The 18457-nt window shown below is 36.4% G+C and overlaps 1 protein-coding gene across 2 annotated transcripts in view; it reads right to left on the bottom strand.

Annotated features, from left to right (window-relative positions):
• LOC132105636 (cadherin-like and PC-esterase domain-containing protein 1) overlaps nt 1-18457 on the bottom strand; it is a 49533-nt gene that overhangs the window by 21054 nt on the left and 10022 nt on the right. The window contains exons 3-14 of one of the 2 annotated variants that reach the window (XM_059510912.1): nt 15606-15700; nt 14904-14985; nt 11833-11917; nt 11597-11753; nt 8737-8861; nt 8511-8583; nt 8182-8346; nt 7788-7892; nt 7463-7614; nt 6065-6118; nt 5747-5929; nt 4478-4646 (exon numbers count right to left, since the gene is read on the bottom strand). In XM_059510912.1, coding sequence (XP_059366895.1) covers nt 4478-4646; nt 5747-5929; nt 6065-6118; nt 7463-7614; nt 7788-7892; nt 8182-8346; nt 8511-8583; nt 8737-8861; nt 11597-11753; nt 11833-11917; nt 14904-14985; nt 15606-15700 — 1445 coding nt within the window. Of the gene's footprint in view, nt 1-4477; nt 4647-5746; nt 5930-6064; nt 6119-7462; nt 7615-7787; nt 7893-8181; nt 8347-8510; nt 8584-8736; nt 8868-11596; nt 11754-11832; nt 11918-14903; nt 14986-15605; nt 15701-18457 lie in introns of both variants that reach the window. The other variant, XM_059510911.1, reaches the window with a different exon arrangement.

The raw sequence follows: 18457 nt of genomic DNA, 5'->3' as shown, positions 1-18457 counted from the left end.
ACACCAGACCAGGCCCTCAATACCCACAGAAATAACAAGACACAGGCAAACTCGCTTTAACGGCTTCAGAATAGAGAGAATGAAGTAACAATAACCATACCATAATAACTGAGGTTCATGTTTCAAGGAACAGATGAATAGCTTTAGATGCAAAAACACCATAAATGAATCATAAAGGTGGTCCATGCCACTTGCACAGATTATTTAAAGTCTTCTGAAGCCATGAACTCTTCAAAATAAAAGTTCTTATTTTTCATTTTCTTATATTTTTTTAATGCACAAAAAGTTCTTCAAAGGTTATTTCGATTATTTAAATGTTTGCATCACTAATAAAAAGAAATTGACAGGATAGGAAGATAGGATCCAGAATTTAACTAGATTGCCCAAAATAAAATAAAAAAGTGCTATAATTTTCTTTCCCTTATCGCTTTCTTCTACAGAAAGCAAAACAAGATATCAATACAACACTGGACCCCACTGACTTTCATTGAATGGACAAAAAAAAAAAAGGTTTTTTTTTTGTGTGTGTGTTTTGGTTTAAAATACATGAGGGTAAATAAATGATTTCCATTTCTTGAGTGAAATTTTCTTTTACTGATCCAATCGCACATGCTAATCTAATTGCTGTGGAATCAGAAAGTTTAAAAAGAGGTGATTGTTTGTCTCTGCAGAGCTTTTGATGGATGCTGAGGGTTCTAATGGCAAACAGAGAGTGTGTTGAGAGGGAGGGCAGATGGTAGACGTGGATGTCGACATGTTGTAGCTTCAAAAGAATTCCTCTGCGCTGCCACCTTGCCTCCCCTGTCTCTTCTGCGCTAATGTTTTCCACAGTTTTCTGCCTGAGGAGGACTAACAGGGAGACGTTCTGAGAGTCAGAATATGGGTGTCTTTGCAGTTGTGGCATGAACCAAATGTGTTTATATGATGTCGTGTCAAGTTAAGACCCATGCATTTAAGTTTCATTGCTGTACATTACTTGTGCGAGCTGCTCCTTAGAAGTCAAGAAGGATTGTGGTGTAAAAAGATGAGCATAAACAGTTGGAAAGAATTAAAGTCTCTTGCATTGTTTTCCCTCAAGACCACCCTATGTGTTTTGGCGTGAGTTAGAAATACAAAAATGGAAAACGAAAGTGTTTACTTCAGATTGTGCTACAATTGAGTTTCGGGAAAGTTCCTTAGCTAAAATATCTACATATAAATCAACCAAACAGATGGCAACAAGCCAATCTGCTCCGTTATGTCTGAATGTCACCTCGAGGCTTGAAAAACACCCATCATGTGCAGGGGAAACGCTCCAGATCTCGAAAACCGCATTGTGGCTTCTGCTCAGAAGAAAAAAAATGCTTCCTACTTCAAATCCATTCCATCACAAGCTATATGTCAACACTGAGCTGAGAAGAGACAGAGGAACTACACTCTCTTAAAGTCAAAAAGACCATTTACAAATGAGTTTTAAACCAGTCACTTAAAGGGATGAAAATTCTGTACTAATTTACTTTATATACTTTACGCAACACAAAAAGTAGATTTTTTTTTGTCCATCTAATCAAGAAAAAGTTGTTTTGAACAGATTATGATAACGCCTTTATATTACACAGACAAAAACATTTGAAACATTATTCAAAATATATATTTTTGTGACTAAAAGAAGAAAACGAGTCATACAGGTTGACAAAGTGAATACTTGACTTTTATTTTACTTTTTTATTGTGTGTGCAAACTGTGCCTTAAATTTGTGCTCAATGCCAAAAGTAAAGTCAGAAATATTTTACAAGCAACACATTTAAGTTTAATTGAAGAAAAAGTCACGTCTGTATTTTCTATAACCATTATTTTAAAGGTAATACATTAATACATAAAAAAGTGCATATTATGCAAAAAAAAAGAAAAAAATAAGTGAATGAATGAACACTATAATGTATTGCTCACATAAGCTTTCCAGCTGCATGCTTTCAAAACAGTGAACAATTCATCAAGCTTAGCGCTCGCATTTATTCGCTGGATGAGGTCAGGATGTCCTGTGTGTATTAATGAGGCACACATGGTGCTGAAAGAAGTGAATTATCCTTTGACACATACAGATATCTTTTGGTCAATTTTGTAAACAAAAGGTTGTTTTCTAACTATACCCATGTGACTGCTAGTCAGTAAAAACTGATGCTGCTTATGGTTTTCGGATTATGTTCCTGATGTACAAAGAGAAGAGTTATGAATGTGTTTGCCTCGCTGTAAATAAGGCCTAAGACAACCTTTTGATTGGTCTTTGAAGGGAAACGTGATAAAATGCTCGATTTCCAGCCCATACTTCTCTCTAGGGATCAAGGAATAAATGAAGGAATGTTGTATGTAAGGAAGGATCGGTTCTCAATCTCAATCCAGAGTCTTCGATACAAGTCTCACCAACTGGTCCAAATGATAACTATTCCAGACACACAATCATTAGCTATACCTGTTTACACCTGACATTAATATTTTTCTCGTATTGTCTGTGTTCAACTGATCCAAAGAAAAGAACTGAACAATTCAGAACATAGGGAGCAATATGTTTCATTTCCTATGTTCATTTTTTTTTTTAAAAACAGCAAATGGGATTAATTTAGGAATACTCACAGCCTGTCACTTGGTTTTGAAGCTCTGAATCTTTATAGAAAGCACTCAAGCAACTCTTACACCTAACTTATTTACGACGCTTGAGACAGAAAGTGGTTGATGCTCTCTGAAGCTCCAACCAAACATGACTCTCTGGGGAAGATGCTGTCATCAGCACAGATATACAGCCATAAAACACTTTCATTATGAACTGGCGTTAGCTAGAAGTCACGAACACTGTCACTCTCCCATTTCCTGTCATTCTGCTTTTCGCCATTCTGTTGCATCCAGTTAAGCATGAAATACAATGTAACCATTAAGAAGCAGTGGAAAAAAACTGAATAAACTTAGCAAAATATTTAAATCATGCCTAATTCAGTAGCAAAAAGATTATTAAGACCCATCAACACCAGGAATGGTAACCACAAAAGATAATTATATCAAAACTAAACACTAAAAATACAAATGCTGTCAATGGGGTTCCTTTTCAAAAGGTACAATTTTGTACCTAAAGCATTCACATTGGTACCTTAATGGGGCTAGTGTACAAATTAGTATCTAAAAGGTACAAAAAAAAAAAAAAAAAGAGGTACCACTCAAGTGACAGCATTTGTATATTTATATTATAGTATGTTAGTACAGTATAGTACAGTAGGTAACACTTTAGTATGGGAACCAATCTCACTATTAACTAATCCTACCCAATACCTAAACGTAGCAACTACCTATTAACTATTAAGTATTAACTATTATGAAGCAGCAAATTAGGAGCAAAAGTTGTAATTAATGTTTTTTAATAGTGGTGAGTTGGACCTTAAAATGAAAATGACATTAATGGTTAATTCTGAAATGTTATGCTTAAATATGCAAATAAGGCATTATCTGATTAAATATGCACTGTTTGCATAAAATTCTAGAACAAAAACTTGACTTATGATGAAGCCAGGTTCAATTATTTTATTGACATATTAGTAAAGATTTTTACAGACAGGATTTTGATCTTTTATCACTCACTAAATCAGAAAATACTGACAACAGCTAAAAAAAAAAGAAAAGAAATCACACTTTTTTAGGAATAAAAAATAAGGCAAATTAACAAACCCTTTTGTAAAAACCTTTGCAATATAGGAATAAAACTGTAAAGTTTGGTGTATGCAAGTACTACTGAAGTGCTTCGATAAAGTGGAGATTTTTGGTTTGGAGCAAGAGAAAAATCTTGTTTTGAGAAAATGATGTGTGAGAAAAAAGATGTGTGTTGTAATTGAAATCTACATACTAAAAATGGAAAAACTGCTATAAAAGAAAAACTTTTAGAAAAAGTGTATTTTGGATGATATCTTCCCACTAGTATGAAAAAATATATACATATTCCATGAAAGGCCAAAAAGCTAAAAAACTCAAAATTGACAGATGCATGAAAAAAAAAAAGTTTTTGCCTGTAATGTCTCACCTTTAGTTATCGGGTATAAATAAAAGTAGGTAAATTTTGGTGAGTATAAATAGAAACTATCATTTCTCAATTTCAGACACACACACACACACACACTAGTCACACTGCTGTGATCCAATATAACTGTGAGTCTACGATCAGCGCTATCAGCTTGCACTGAAACCTGAACATCCACGAGAAAGAAGGTACCGGAATGACTCCGGAATCTTCAAATTGGGAGGTTCTTGGTTCAGAACCAGTTCTAAAGACTACACTGCATTAAAAATGAAAGAACAATATGAGATCCACACCTCCTCTTGTAGACTACAAGAATCTCCAGGGCTTAAAATACTTCAGGAATGTAACAAACTTCATAAGAAGGCCAACAAATTCCTCTTAGACAGATGTGTGTGTTAGTGTTTAGGAGAGGAGCTGGTGAGAGTGTGTGAGTGTTTGTACCTGCACAAAGCTGCACATCACATACTCATCAAACATTGGCAGACTGGGCCTGCTTTCGCGGTATATGTGCAGAGTGTATATCGTCATGGCGACGGGCTCTGCCTCTGATTCGTCCATCACCAGAATGTTGATTCTGCTGTTGCCCAGGCCAACCGGGTAGTTAGCCATCCTGAAGGAAACAGAGGAAACTTCTGAGAAACTCAGCATACTTGATCACATATACACACACACTCTCACCCTTCACTTTCTGTTATTAATGTCGTGACAGGGCAGGAGGATTACTGTGGATTAAAACTGGGTCCTAGTCAACAGGTGACCCCTCACTCGTGGACAAATAAAGCTGTGCTTTCATAAAACCTTGAGAAAGGAGACAGCTCAGACTGCATGCAGACGGGATCAGTCAACCCTTTGCTTTCTGTGTGTAGAACTATTAACTTTTATTAACTATTTAGTCTTTTGTCTGAAACGCTTTATTGTTAAAAAACAAAAAAGTTAGCAGTTGTTATATAATGGTGCTATTTATGTGATCTAAACCATTACTTTCACGGTATATTCTAAATAATTCACACTGATTCAGTCATTTAAAATAATTAAATATTTTATAACATTTCAAAGATCTCTATCATTAAGAATCTATTATTAACTTATACATTAATCATTTTACCTAATTTTACGTAGTTTATATATTCTCTCACCAATAATTTTGTGTGATTTTAATAACTGAATTTAGTCTCTCACGAACAATAATTTATTTTTGGTGTTTATTTATATTTTTGGCCATAATATATATATATATTTTTTTGTTTATTATTATCATAAAAAATGTATTGAACAGCAATGAAATGGTGAAAACTTCTAGCTCCTGTTGTAATCCTGGGTCAGGGTCAGTTTTAAATATGTAAAAGCTCTGTACAGATTACAGGCTGTAAAAGAGTCTAATAGGCAGTAATCAGGGATTTTACATGGGGATATGTGTGTGACTCGCTGGGCATGGGAAAGCATATTCAGAAATTAATCTGATAAATCAATCAAACGGAGAAGTGAGTTGGAGCTGACACATAAGAAGCCAGATCTGATTACTAAGAAAAGGCAGCGACGACATTACCGTACCGCAGACCCTTTGTTCATTGTTTCCCAGCTCAAGCTGCTGTGTTTTACAACACTGACTGCATGCCTGCATAGCCCGTAGCATACAGTCAGATTTCATGTTTTTATCCACTAAACTTAATTCTACATATATTGTGGTTACGCCATTAGTGTTTGGTTTACCTGGGTCCATGGTGTTCGTCCAGGTGAATGTGGCAGTGTGGGCTGACTGGTTCTGGCCAGATTCGAACAGTGATCACATCAAACGGAACCTCGGCCCGATATTCCTTCTCCAATGTGTTAAATGCTGGCATCAGCACCAATGGGGGGTCTGTGTACAACTGCCTCAGGTGGGGATCAACACACCTCCCTTGAAAACAGGAGTATTTAACAGTTTTATTTCATTTTCTTATTAAGTACAAACAGCTGGTGCTTTATAAAAACAAATCAAATGTGTATTTGTAGTTCATATAGTCAGGCTAATATGTTACCACATGCTACTTGCCTTTTCTTGACAGCACGTCTGATGCCTCTGGGCTCTTTGGGTCGTCCAAACTGTTGAAATTACAGAAATAACAGTAATTTTTAGTAGGAAACTCAACAAGTGCTCTACAATGGTCTGTTAAATGCAGATGATTGGTAGCATGGGACGTAATTAGATCCACCCCCCCCCCCACCCCGAGGCATAGCAAAAGCGAGCCTTTTATGGCTTTTCCCTCTACTTTTGAACATATAAAAACAATCAGTGCTGGCTTGAAAAAGTGTCTTAATTTGTTTGAGAGGCAATCAATCATTCTTCAATGAAGTAAGATGCTCAAAGACCGTTATATCATTGTGCACTGGAGTTGTGTCCTGGTTTGGATTCCCGTCCAGCCAGACAGATGCAGACAATTTACTTCCCACCATCCAGCATACACACAAATCCAATCATCACAGATACCCAGAACTTACATGGCTCAACCATAAGTTTTTCTTATTTAAAATTGTCTATTTCCACTGGCTTAAAATAAAATAAAATAGTTCCTGATATTAAAATGTCACGCACACACACACACACACACACACACATGGTGACCCATACTCAGAATTCGTGCTCTGCATTTAACCCATCCGAAGTGCACACATACAGAGCAGTGAGCACACACACACTGTGAACACACACCCGGAGCAGTGGGCAGCCATTTATGCTGCGGCGCCCGGGGAGCAGTTGGGGGGTTCGATGCCTTGCTCAAGGGCACCTAAGTCGTGGTACTGAGGGTGGAGAGAGCACTGTACATGCACTCCCCCCACCCACAATTCCTGCCGGCCCGAGACTCGAACTTACAACCCTTCGATTGTGAGTCCGACTCTCTAACCCTTAGGCCACGACTTCCCCATATATATATATATATATATATATATATATATATATATATATATATATATATATATACACACACACATACACACACACATTTTTATTTAACATTAGGTATCCTTTAGAAATACCTTAAAAAGTAAATTTAAAATGTAATTTTAATGTGACCATATGTGAAATTAAGCTATTATTACTTTACTTTTGCAGGAAAATGCAAATGTCTATTCAACGGTACTGTAAATTAATAATAATAATAGCTCAATAGGGCATCTGTTTTTCTCTTTTTTCTTAACAGAGAAAGATAGTGTGTGAGAGTGCGAAAAAAAATGAATATATTAAATGAAGACATCAGGAGGTTTGGGAGTTATTGTGTGGTGAAACAGTTTTGACTGGACAGCAGGTAACCCATAGCACCACAGGCTTAAATCAACAGGACACACTCAATATAAAATACTGTTTTGTGAATGATATTCTCTTCGGACTGATCGTGAGAATCTGCAAATGTGTTGTGTTGTGCAAGTGTGTGTTTGTGTGCGTGTAACCTTTCGGTCTGATGTTTTCTCGTGTAGTAAAGGCTGAGCTCTTGGAGCAAGGCCATGAGAGCTGGTCTCCATCCATAATCCTGTGCGCTGAGGGACTCTGTCTGGATTAGATCATGGTGGAGATCATCAGGAAGAGGAGATATAGGGTAGAGCTGCCAACACACACACACACGATTCTATTAACAGACAAAAATGCACAACGAGTAACACGTTTATCATGTGATAATTTCACATGAAGCCTTTAAACAAGTCCAATTTAACACTATATTAAATCAATTTGTGCCGGTTCTGCTATTTTAATAAGCTTTGAGGAATGTATCTTTACCAGCTGAAAGGGTCCTGGTCTCTTGAGGTGCTGATTAAACTGTTGCAATAAATTCATCTCATCTGGAGGCAGACACAGACCGTTTGGCCCTTCACAGTCACCGTACTGCACATCATGTTCAAATAAATAGACCAGAACAATGAAAGCTCTCGATATGCATTAAAAATGACTGTACTTCACAAAGCAACTTTAAAGGAAATGGAACAAAATAAATACAAATTGACAGTTTGTATAGCATGGGAAATGACTGCTTTTACATTTGAATTCACTTATTATTAAATGCACTTCATTCATGAAAAACAATCACAACAAAAGTCTTAGCTACTAATGAAAATGTGCATTAATTAGTTCACTTGCACATCATAATATCAGGAAAAACTGAAGCTATGTTTACATTTTTATTCTCTTCCTGTTTTCGAAATGGAAATTTGGGCTCCACAGGCTCACTGCTGCATGCTGGGAAAAGCAGTTTCAGCACATCCTCCAGCATATACTCTTTGGTTATCTGTCCGTCAAAGAGAGGGTCCTTCATTCCATCAAAGTGTAGATCAGTCTGAAGCTGAGACAGAAAGAGAGCAGACCAATAATAAATGCGAAAGTGTATTAATATGCTGCCATCTAGTGGTCATACTGTGAGCTTGCATGGCAGATCATCTACAGTTAAAATCATTTTTACACCTCTGTCCTCACCAAGCACAATTCTAAATCAGTATTTATTCTTACCTTCACCACTACCGGATGAAGAGAAGAGTTATAGTGCAGTGAGAAGGTCATCAACTGAAAACAAAGCTGACACCTATAAGAAAAACAACAACAACAACAACAACAACAAAAAAACACATATAGAAACTTTTACACACTCAGGTTTATGTAACAACAAATATGTACATAAAAATTGTTTCCTTTTTAAAAATGTGGCTTTTTTCTGGTTGAAGTGTGTGTTTTTGACCTGGGCGAGTAGCTGCTCTCCTTTGTGCTTAATAGAGCAGCCTTTAGGATGTCACTGATGACGTGATTCATGTGCTCAACGGCCCGATGAGAGAGATCAGCACCCAGTCTTTCTCTAAAGAATACCTGTAACTGAAAGAAAGGAATCTAAATCAGTCTAACACAGAACATAAACTCAGCTGAGAGGAAAACAGAGAGATCTCATTACTTCATTCAGCCTCTCTAAACAGATTGAGCAGAACACTGCAATTTCTCTACACTACAACTTCTGTTCATCGATACTGATTTAAAACTGACAGACATGCTTACGTCTACAGCTGCAGATACAGTAACAGACAAAAACAAGTGATGTATCCGGTCTAACTCGATAACCTCTAGGTGATGACACAAACCATACTGAGACTTGTTGACAGTTAAGGGTCTCTTAAAATGTCATTTTCAAATGTTCATTTCTGGGTGAATCAGCTACTATAAAGTAGCTATTTTTGAAGTCAAAAACTATCAGTTTACCTATTAAGACTATGTACTGTTAATAATTTTGCATAGTGTCTCAAATTTTGATTTTAAGAATGTTTGTGAGCACTACAAATATTAGTATGTATTTTGTTAACTTTGTGAGGGATTTGTACACATACTAGCATCAAGACATTAAGTCATGTCAGAGAAACCTTGCCAATGTACAATAAGCAGAAATAGAGGAAGCTGAGGAGCTAGACAGAAAAGTGATGAGAGAACGCTACCATTAGAGGGCAGCAGAAGAACAATAGTCTATTACTACACATTATTATAAACAATGGGAATCAACTGATTTATGGGTCATAGGCAAGAAGTGGTTTTTAAGAACCAAAACAATTTTTTTATACATTATATTATGCCCTGTTTAATTTCGTTTTTCTCTGAGCAAAAAAGAATCATGTTTTACCATTATTTACAGACAAAAACAGTAATTCAGTGTAAAAGTAATGTGTATACTTAAAAAATCCTGGCATATTTAGAACAAAAATCATCAGACAACATTAAAAGACTCTACTAAGGATCACAATGCAACCCTAAAATACTAATTAGTTGTCATTTGAAAGGCACAATATGTAATTTTTCTGCTTTAATAATAGCAGAAATCACTATATCTATGTTATATATTTTTTTTAGCTGTGTACTTACATTATCCCGACAGTTTCCACGAACTTTCAAATCCGGAGAAAATTATAGTTTAATTAGAAGACACGGCACGTTTCTTTATTTCCGTTTTGTCGCCCGTCTATGGCGTCATATAACCTTTGACCCCTCTAGTTTATCTAACTTCCTGCTGAACCCGGTGCACCGCCAAATACAAAGGTGAACAGAAGCAAAGAAGAGACGAAGAAGAAAAAGTAGTAGCTAGCCTTGATCGAGACTATTATATTTTATATTTATATTGTTTATATTCATATTTATACCTCAATCAATAACGTTCTGTGAAGCGCAAACGTACAGGTAAAATAAATGACCCGAGAAGGTTTTGGGACAAGAGAAGAAACAAGACACAGGTAAATATTGGAGTTGCATTTCCAAGATGGAGAGAGCTTCATGACAAGCTGAAACTACAGAGAGATGCTTGCATTCTAATAAACAGGTATGCATCCATTCAGCTAACTGTATCTATCCGTATATTTTGTGGAACGATGATGTCTTGTGTAAAACGCAGACGGACTAGCTCTCATGTATAGTATAATGTAAATCCACATTTGATATCGTAGTATAAACGTAATTATAATTATTAACAAAAGGCGAACGTGTTTTTTTAACATATATTACTACTAGCTAGATGGAATATTGATTTGATAGGGGTCTGATAATTTAACTCCCATGAGCCCACGCTTTTTCCCGACGTCATCAAAGTACGTCTTTTGTTATTATTTTGATTGAGTGACCCCTGGTGGCCAAAAATCCCATACTGTACGTTGAAATCTAAACCCATTTTTGTCACTATTCTTCAAACCACTAGGTTTTACCCATATTTTTTTAATCATTTAAAATATATTTTAAAAATATATTCTTTATATTTTTTTTTATCAAGTACAGGTCAGAATAAATATGTTGTTCCATTTTTCCATAAAAATATGTTATGCTGAATGATTATTTCACCCATATTTTGATATTTTATCTAGTAAAATACCCACTTTAATTTGAAGCAGTCACTAAAATGGGCTGTCTCATCTTTGACCCATATATAAATTTAGTTTATAGTCTGTTATATAGCTTTCTTATTTACTTCTAATGAGGATGTCACCAAAGGGAGGTTTTGTCACAAGGACACACACTGTCACACACACTACGTTTTACATAAGGTGTGCTATGCATATCTTCACATACCAACAACCAGGGGGGAACGAGCAGACATTTATGAAGACTTTATAGTGATCTGCTTGTTTGTCAGGGCTCTTTTATCAACCCTTGAAACTCAGTAAACATGATCTGTGTCTTATTAGATCTCAGTGTGCCCTCCAGCTGTTTACAAGACTCTGACTGAAGCCTCTTCAGTAATCTGGCATCACACACAAACAGAGAGAGAGCGAGAGAGAGAGAGAGAGAGAGAGAGAGAGAGAGAGAGCTGTGTTTCACAGCTGTGGAGGCCTAATAAACATCACATGGGGAATAAATGCTTAGCCAAGCCTTCATCATCATTAAACGGCAGCACAGGGATCCAAACTGCAATATTAAGACTGGAAAAATCTCATCTGATCTGATTTAAAAAATATAAATGCTTATTGAAATAGCTAAAAGGCACCTAATAATCATAAGCTCATTTGAGAATTGAGATGCAGATATTGTTTTATTTTGACTGTAATTGTTTTATAGCTCTCACTCAAGTGCTTTCTTACCTCGGTGGCATAACTAGTTTTATACAAGTGGGTTTTGACCAAGGCTGTGCGGTGGACAAAAGCGGTCAGCGGTGTTGCCGAGGTAACCAGGACATATACGTTTACGGTGGCATTCAGGTCCTGATTGGCCGACAGGTTGTGTGTGATTGGCTGCCTCCTGTAGGACACAATCACAATAACGCTTGACATTGCAATATTTTTGGTTGGCAAGTTCCTTTAGATGTGACTTGACTTACCGTTCATCTTCAGCAGTATTTGGGGTTCCCTCTTGTGGAGATGTGGAAAAAGCACAGGCAGAGGGAAGTATTGGTAATGTCACTCCTGAGATGGAAAACAGATGGGAGAAGTGGATAAAGTCTGAGTTCAGGCACATTGATTTCCTCTGTGAGGAAGACACATAGCACATGTATCGACATGAAGGCCAAAGCTACTTCAATTCTTTCCACAAAGACCTCCAGAGATGTGTCTTGAGCAGTGGTCTCAAACTCAATTCCTGAAGGGCCACAGCTCTGCAGAGTTTAGCTCCAACCAGCTCCAAATCACACCTGCTTGGAAGTTTCTAGTAATCCTGAAGACCTTGATAAGCTGGATCGGGTGTGTTTAATTAGGGTTGGAGCTAAACGGTGCAGAGCTGTGGCACTCCAGGAATTGAGTTTGAGACCATTGGACTAGAGATACCACGTTACTAAATCATTGAGTTAGGCCACGTTTCTCACATGCAGGTTTTGCTTCTGTGATAAGTAAACTGTAGGTCTGTTCTAAAACATAGTGAGCTGCCTTACTTCTGTCTAAACAGGTAGTAACAGTACCTGATTTTGAACGCTCTACATAGGCAACAACAAATGTAAAGCTTATAAGAGATTTTAATTGCAAATCATTTAACAGAATTTGATGCTAAGCCAACCACATGCTAGTCTTAGCATACAAATAAAAAAGCACTTAAATATTAGGTTAAAAAAGTTCGGGTTTTTTTCTGAATTAAAAATTTTCTTAATTCGTCCACCATGTTATAATGATCTTCAGTGTCGCAATGCATTCTGGGATTGCATCCCACCATTAAGTTGTGCAGTTTTGCCTCAGAATTTGGTTAAAATAATGGCAATTTTTAAATATCTGTTATGCTTACCAAGACTGCATTTTAATGAAAAAAAAAACAGAGCAAAAGAAGTGATATTGTGAACAATTATTACAATTTAAAATACCAGTTTTCTACCTTTGTTTTCTAGTTGTGCTGCTTAATTAACTATGATAATCTTTTTTTCAGGATTCCTTGTCAAATAAAAAGCTTAAAAAAACTACATTTATTTAAAAAACAATATATTTTTGTAACAGATAAAAACATTTTTACTATTTTAAAACACTATTAACTATTTACTGTGACTTTTGATCAATTTAACCCATCTTTGCTGAATAAAAATATACCAATTATTATTATTTTTTTTTTAAGTTGCACTTTTGGTTACATAGAAGTGACATAAAACCAATCAGGGTGGGGAGCCTTCCTCTTCCAGTTTTTTTCCAATGTAGTCAAAAATTGATAAGTCACAGGAAATTTTGTCATTCTCTGGGTTTGTATTTGTGGCATTGCATAAGGTACCATTCCTAACCCCTTCACTATTTGTGGTTAGGATCAATTGATCGCAATTATCATCATATTTCAAGCTGAACAGAAGTCAATGTATGTGCAGTGTGCATGTGTGTGTTTACTAGTCCTCATATCAGCACATGCACAGCTCAACATTTCTGAGTAAGTGGCTGGTGATCTGGCACTGCTGTGCAAATGAACATTCCTTCACTGTTTCTAATCACCGTGTCACTATTTAATCAGAAACACACACATATGTCTCTCCAGCCTCAGAGAAAGGTTGTCATCACACTATACAACTCAAGCAATACTTAATACTTTCTTAAACATGTCTCCAAACCTTCAGTTCAACCACACACCACACCAGCCTTGGGCCCCATTTCAGACCCAAAACACTTGAAAAAGCATTAGGATCTCAGTAACTTGTGCTTCTGTCAAAGTCCCGGTCATTCCCAACCCAAGTGTGTGAGCTATGTGGAGTTTACATTCAACTTGGTCACTGACCCGTCCATGTGATGTGTATATTTGTGCACTCTACAGTACGCCTGTCTTCAGATGCCATTATAAAAAGGACACCACCTGGCCTAGCCAAACCCCAAACACCAGGACTCAATCGTTCGTGTTTCTGTAGGCGTCAGGCCAACAGGAAGGACAATATTGTTTCAGAGCCGGAGACAAAGCCTTCTTTTCTGAAGCTGGGCGGTCATGATGCCGTAGGGGCAGCGGGTGAAAAAACGGTCATTATTGTAACAAAACGTAGGCACTGTTATCCTCCTCCTTTGAGGTCTTTCAGAAGTGATGATCATAATTGGTTCAAAGCAGTAAAATTAAGCGTGATCAAGTTCAAAGAGCTTTGTAATGCAGCGTTCTGACAATTAAGAAAAAGGCAACTTTCTGAAGAAAAGATAACTCACTATGGCTGTTATTAAATGGCATTTATGATATGCACTTACCTTTAATTATCCCTGCAGTAGAGAGTTACTCATGGTAAATATTACCCTTGACACTGACCTTTGTAAGTAATTACAGGGACACGCTTAAAATGCTCTAATACGCACCTGACAGAAGTGCATCGGAGGCATCTGTTAAATTTAGAATGGACTTTTTAACCAATTTAACTATGCCGATACTTTATTACAAAGGATTATAACAAAAGGAATTTTTAAGAATTTTTTTTATTTCCAACCAGTGAAAGCCAATGGAGTCCGAAGAGGTTGTTTTGGATTCAGTGTTGTTATTGTTAACTAAAACTATTAAAAATCATTTTGGGTAATTAAAACATAGCTGAAACAGGATAAATCATAAGTTTAAGCACTTAAACTGAAAAAATAAAAGCCAATTTAAAATGTTAATAAATAATACTTAAATGATAGTACAATAATGCTGTTTGGACCCATTGACTTTCATTATAAAGACAAAAACCGTTAAAAATATCTTCTTTTGTGTTTGAGTTGATGAGAACTGTAAATTTCATGCAAAAATGTCAATTTCTAAAAAATATATATATCATATTGTTTCAGAAGACTTGGAATACAGTGCACAGGTTGATTTTTCGTTGTACAGAAAAGAGCAGCGTGACCATTCTGCAAAGTGTCTCCTTTTGTGCTCCACAGAACAAAGTCATTCGAAACCGAAATTAAAATAAATTCATGTTGAGGCTACAAAAAATACATCACGTCTCAGTATCTGTGTAAAAGAAATGCTTAGAACATTTCTGCTCACCTGTCAGCTGGCTGTCAGTCAAAAACCGGCAGACTCCGCCCATGTCCAGAAATGCTCCGGCAAAGGCTGGTATTATGTTAACCTGTGTGAAGATTTTACCCCGGAGGGATCAAAGGTCAGAGTTTAACGAAGACCACCATGAATGATAGTTTAAAATAATTTAAAACAGTGGTTTTTCAGTAATGGCTTAAGATCCAGTGAGATGACTAACGGCTTATGAAAAAGAGCGATTTAATAACTGAGACAGTAAGTAGCAGTTGTTCTTGGATCTGCTCCAGATCTATAACTGGCCCAGGAGACTCAAAACAGCTGGGATATTTAAGCAAATCTGATCATTATATGTGCATTACTAAATACAGGTTTCAGATGAATCGTAAGTAAAATACGAGAGTTCTTATAGACGGGTTTTCTTCATTTAGAGCATGAGCTCAGAGTAGTTGAGGATGCTGGAATGTTTTATTGCGTCCTGGTTTCTATAAACATTCCCTTTGAATCTCTGGACCGTATCTTATTTCACAGTCATTTCAAACAAAAAGCATTTGGCATTAGCGCTTGGCATTTGTTTGCTTTCCCTTCTCAGTGTCAGATCTATTATGCACCATATTTTTAAAATGATTGTGCATTACATTGCATCATAAACAGGAATCTCTTCAAGAGCACTGGCTGTGAATGCAGTCGGCTGTAGGGAGTGGGTGGTCTTACCCTCTGGTGGTGCTGCGGATGGGCGAAGTTGATTTTTCGCAGGCAACTTTTTTCAGAGCCCTTTAGGCATATCAAGACGGACCAGTCTCTTCCATCTGTGTTCAAGGGAGAATATATTTAGCGAGAGATGAAGAAATGAAAGCAAGAAAAAAGATGGCAAGATCAGCACCAACTATGTGCTGATGACAGTTTGCCAAAAACAAAGGATTAATGAGCACACATACACACACACACACATTTTCTTGGCTTTATAAATGAGGACATTTTTTAAAGTTCAAACAAAACAAACCCTAACTATAAACAACTGTTTAATAATTTATAGGCAGCAATATATCACCTATTAAAGTAAAATAAAATATAAAATATCTATACATACGTTTAAGACATTTGTTTCAACAGAAAATATTTTTTTTTTTTTATTACAAATGAAAACATCCCTGTTCCTGAACAATAATAATAATATTAATCAATTATTCTAATTATTAAACACAATTTTTATTTATTTACTTGTGTACGATATTTCTGATGAAAATGTTGAAATACCATAACTTTATTGATAAATAGTTTTTCCAAATTAGGACATTCCTGAATGTCCCCAAAGGGAGGTTTTGTCATATTTAGCTCATTTCTGGGGAGAATAATCCCCAAAGTATAGCTAAGTAAACACTGTAAAAAGTAACACAAAACCTTAAGGAAGAATATTTTAGACTTGGAAAAATCTTCGCTCTTTTAATAAAGACAGCCAATAGTTGTGAAATCGTTTTACAGTCCTAAAAAATGAGGACAAAAGTGGATTATAAGAAAGAAACTGAGCCACAGCCAATTTTCCTTTCGCTGTAAGATTGCCTTCATCTATACTTGACAGTCTTTTAACTTTTTAATATCTTTTATGCAGCTTTGAATAAAAGGAAGGGCATTCATGGCTTTGACAAGACATCAAAGACACATAGCCCCCTACACAACCTCTCTGCATGCAAACACATATGATTTATGAGTGCTGTTTTAATTCACCAAATTCCAGACCAGGGGTTCAGAGGCGCAATTATTAGCCAACTAGAAGTCACATATGATCGGCCCACTTCAAACTGAATATATTATGGCACATGCTTCAGTACGTGACAGCTGTTAAATGTAATATACACTGCCTTAATTAACCAACCCGAAATAGTAATAAATAAACAAATAAATACATTCCAACTAACTAATCTAATCCAAGACCAAGAGGATGTTGATTGAGGAACATATTCTACTTCAAGTTGTATGTGCACATGTAATGTTTAATGCTTTAGAAATCTGAACCATTGTTTATTGAGTTAATAAAACATCAAATTCTTTGAGAGAGAGAGAAAAACTGGAAAAAGCACATCTGGTAGTTATTGTGGTGCTCAGCACCGCTCCAGGATATGGGCTGGTGTGTATTTGGCATAAAGTCCAAACATTTGTGCCTGAGTGCCGTCCCAGCCCAAACAACAGGAAGTACTGTTTATAGCCAAAGGGAATCATGGGAAATCAGCCTTCATGTCCCTCCTGATACAATCAGGGTAATTCTAGCTCATTCTATGTTCAGATAGTGCTGTTAACAGCTCATCATTTCTAATCAGCTCAATGCATTTTAATGTTTCTGCTTTTCCTGTTGTGTTTCGGGCCAAAGCTTAGACTACAGTTTATAAGTAATGCATACCAAACAGCCCATATTTAAATAAGCACCTCTATTACGGTTTGTACTGACTATATAACTGTCACCACGTGTAAATCTATGATAATTAAACCCTTTACATACATGCATATACACACACGCTATCTGAGATGTTTAATGTGCCGGTAAAGAAAAGCACTGGAAGCGTTCCTGGCATTAGATGAGTGTGTGTTTTATCAGCAGTGTTTCTGTGTATGGTTCTGGTAAAGTTGTTTGGGTGGAGCTAGCTGTTGGCCCGATGACCTCAAAGTTTTTGATGTGTCTGCAGGCCAGCACATCAATCTGACTGACAGCTGTCCACAAACTGTCTTTGTCCTCAGCGCCAAACAAACACCTGCTTGTTTCATCACATAATACACATACTTGCATGGCCTCTACTAAAATAAATTAAACTAAAAAATTAAAATAAAATAAAATAAAATGTAATCCTGAAACCTAAAGCAATTTTAGTACTTTGTTATGGTATGATGTAAAATGAGATGATGTAAAATATTGAAGTAAAACGTCTTTCTCATATTGTTATGTTGATACATAATTTGTCAATGTGTATTCAACTGGAAGTAAATGTGCAACAGAAGCATTTTCACTAATGATCTCAGATGTTTGGACGATTTTTTCTTCATCCACAATAATGTGCCATTACATACTTGTTTCAGGAAATGTGGTTTTCAAAAGGAGTCAAAATAACTCTTTATAAAAAAGAAAGTATGTTTATATTGAAGAAATGGTTCGAAATAACTCAATTTGTGGTAATAATCTCAATAAATCTCAATTTGTGGTTGCATAATACTAGTTTATGCATCTGTATACACATTTCAGGATGAATATGGAATAACCAAGTGACAAAACATGAAAAACATACACAGAAACTAAACAGCACAGTTCATGAGAGAGGCCTCCATCTCAATCACCTCTCTGTGTCCAGTCACGACCTGGAGGAGGGGGAGGAGGGGAGGAAGTTATAGGACCCCAGCTGTGACCGTGAAGCAGTGCTATAACTGAGCTGGAGACCAAATTAACCCCTGAACCACCTGACGGTGGATGGGAACAACAAACCTCTGAGATCACAAGCCAGCACTGTAATTTATTACATGTGGCTCTCTAACTTCATTCTGATTGGTCAATAGCAGCATTCTGCAGTGAAATATTTTTGTAT

Source organism: Carassius carassius, chromosome 26 (assembly GCF_963082965.1).
Source record: "Carassius carassius chromosome 26, fCarCar2.1, whole genome shotgun sequence".
Classification (NCBI taxonomy): Eukaryota; Metazoa; Chordata; class Actinopteri; order Cypriniformes; family Cyprinidae; genus Carassius; species Carassius carassius.
The sequence above is the reverse complement of the archived record's forward strand: the minus strand, read 5'-3'. Positions and strand labels throughout refer to the sequence as shown.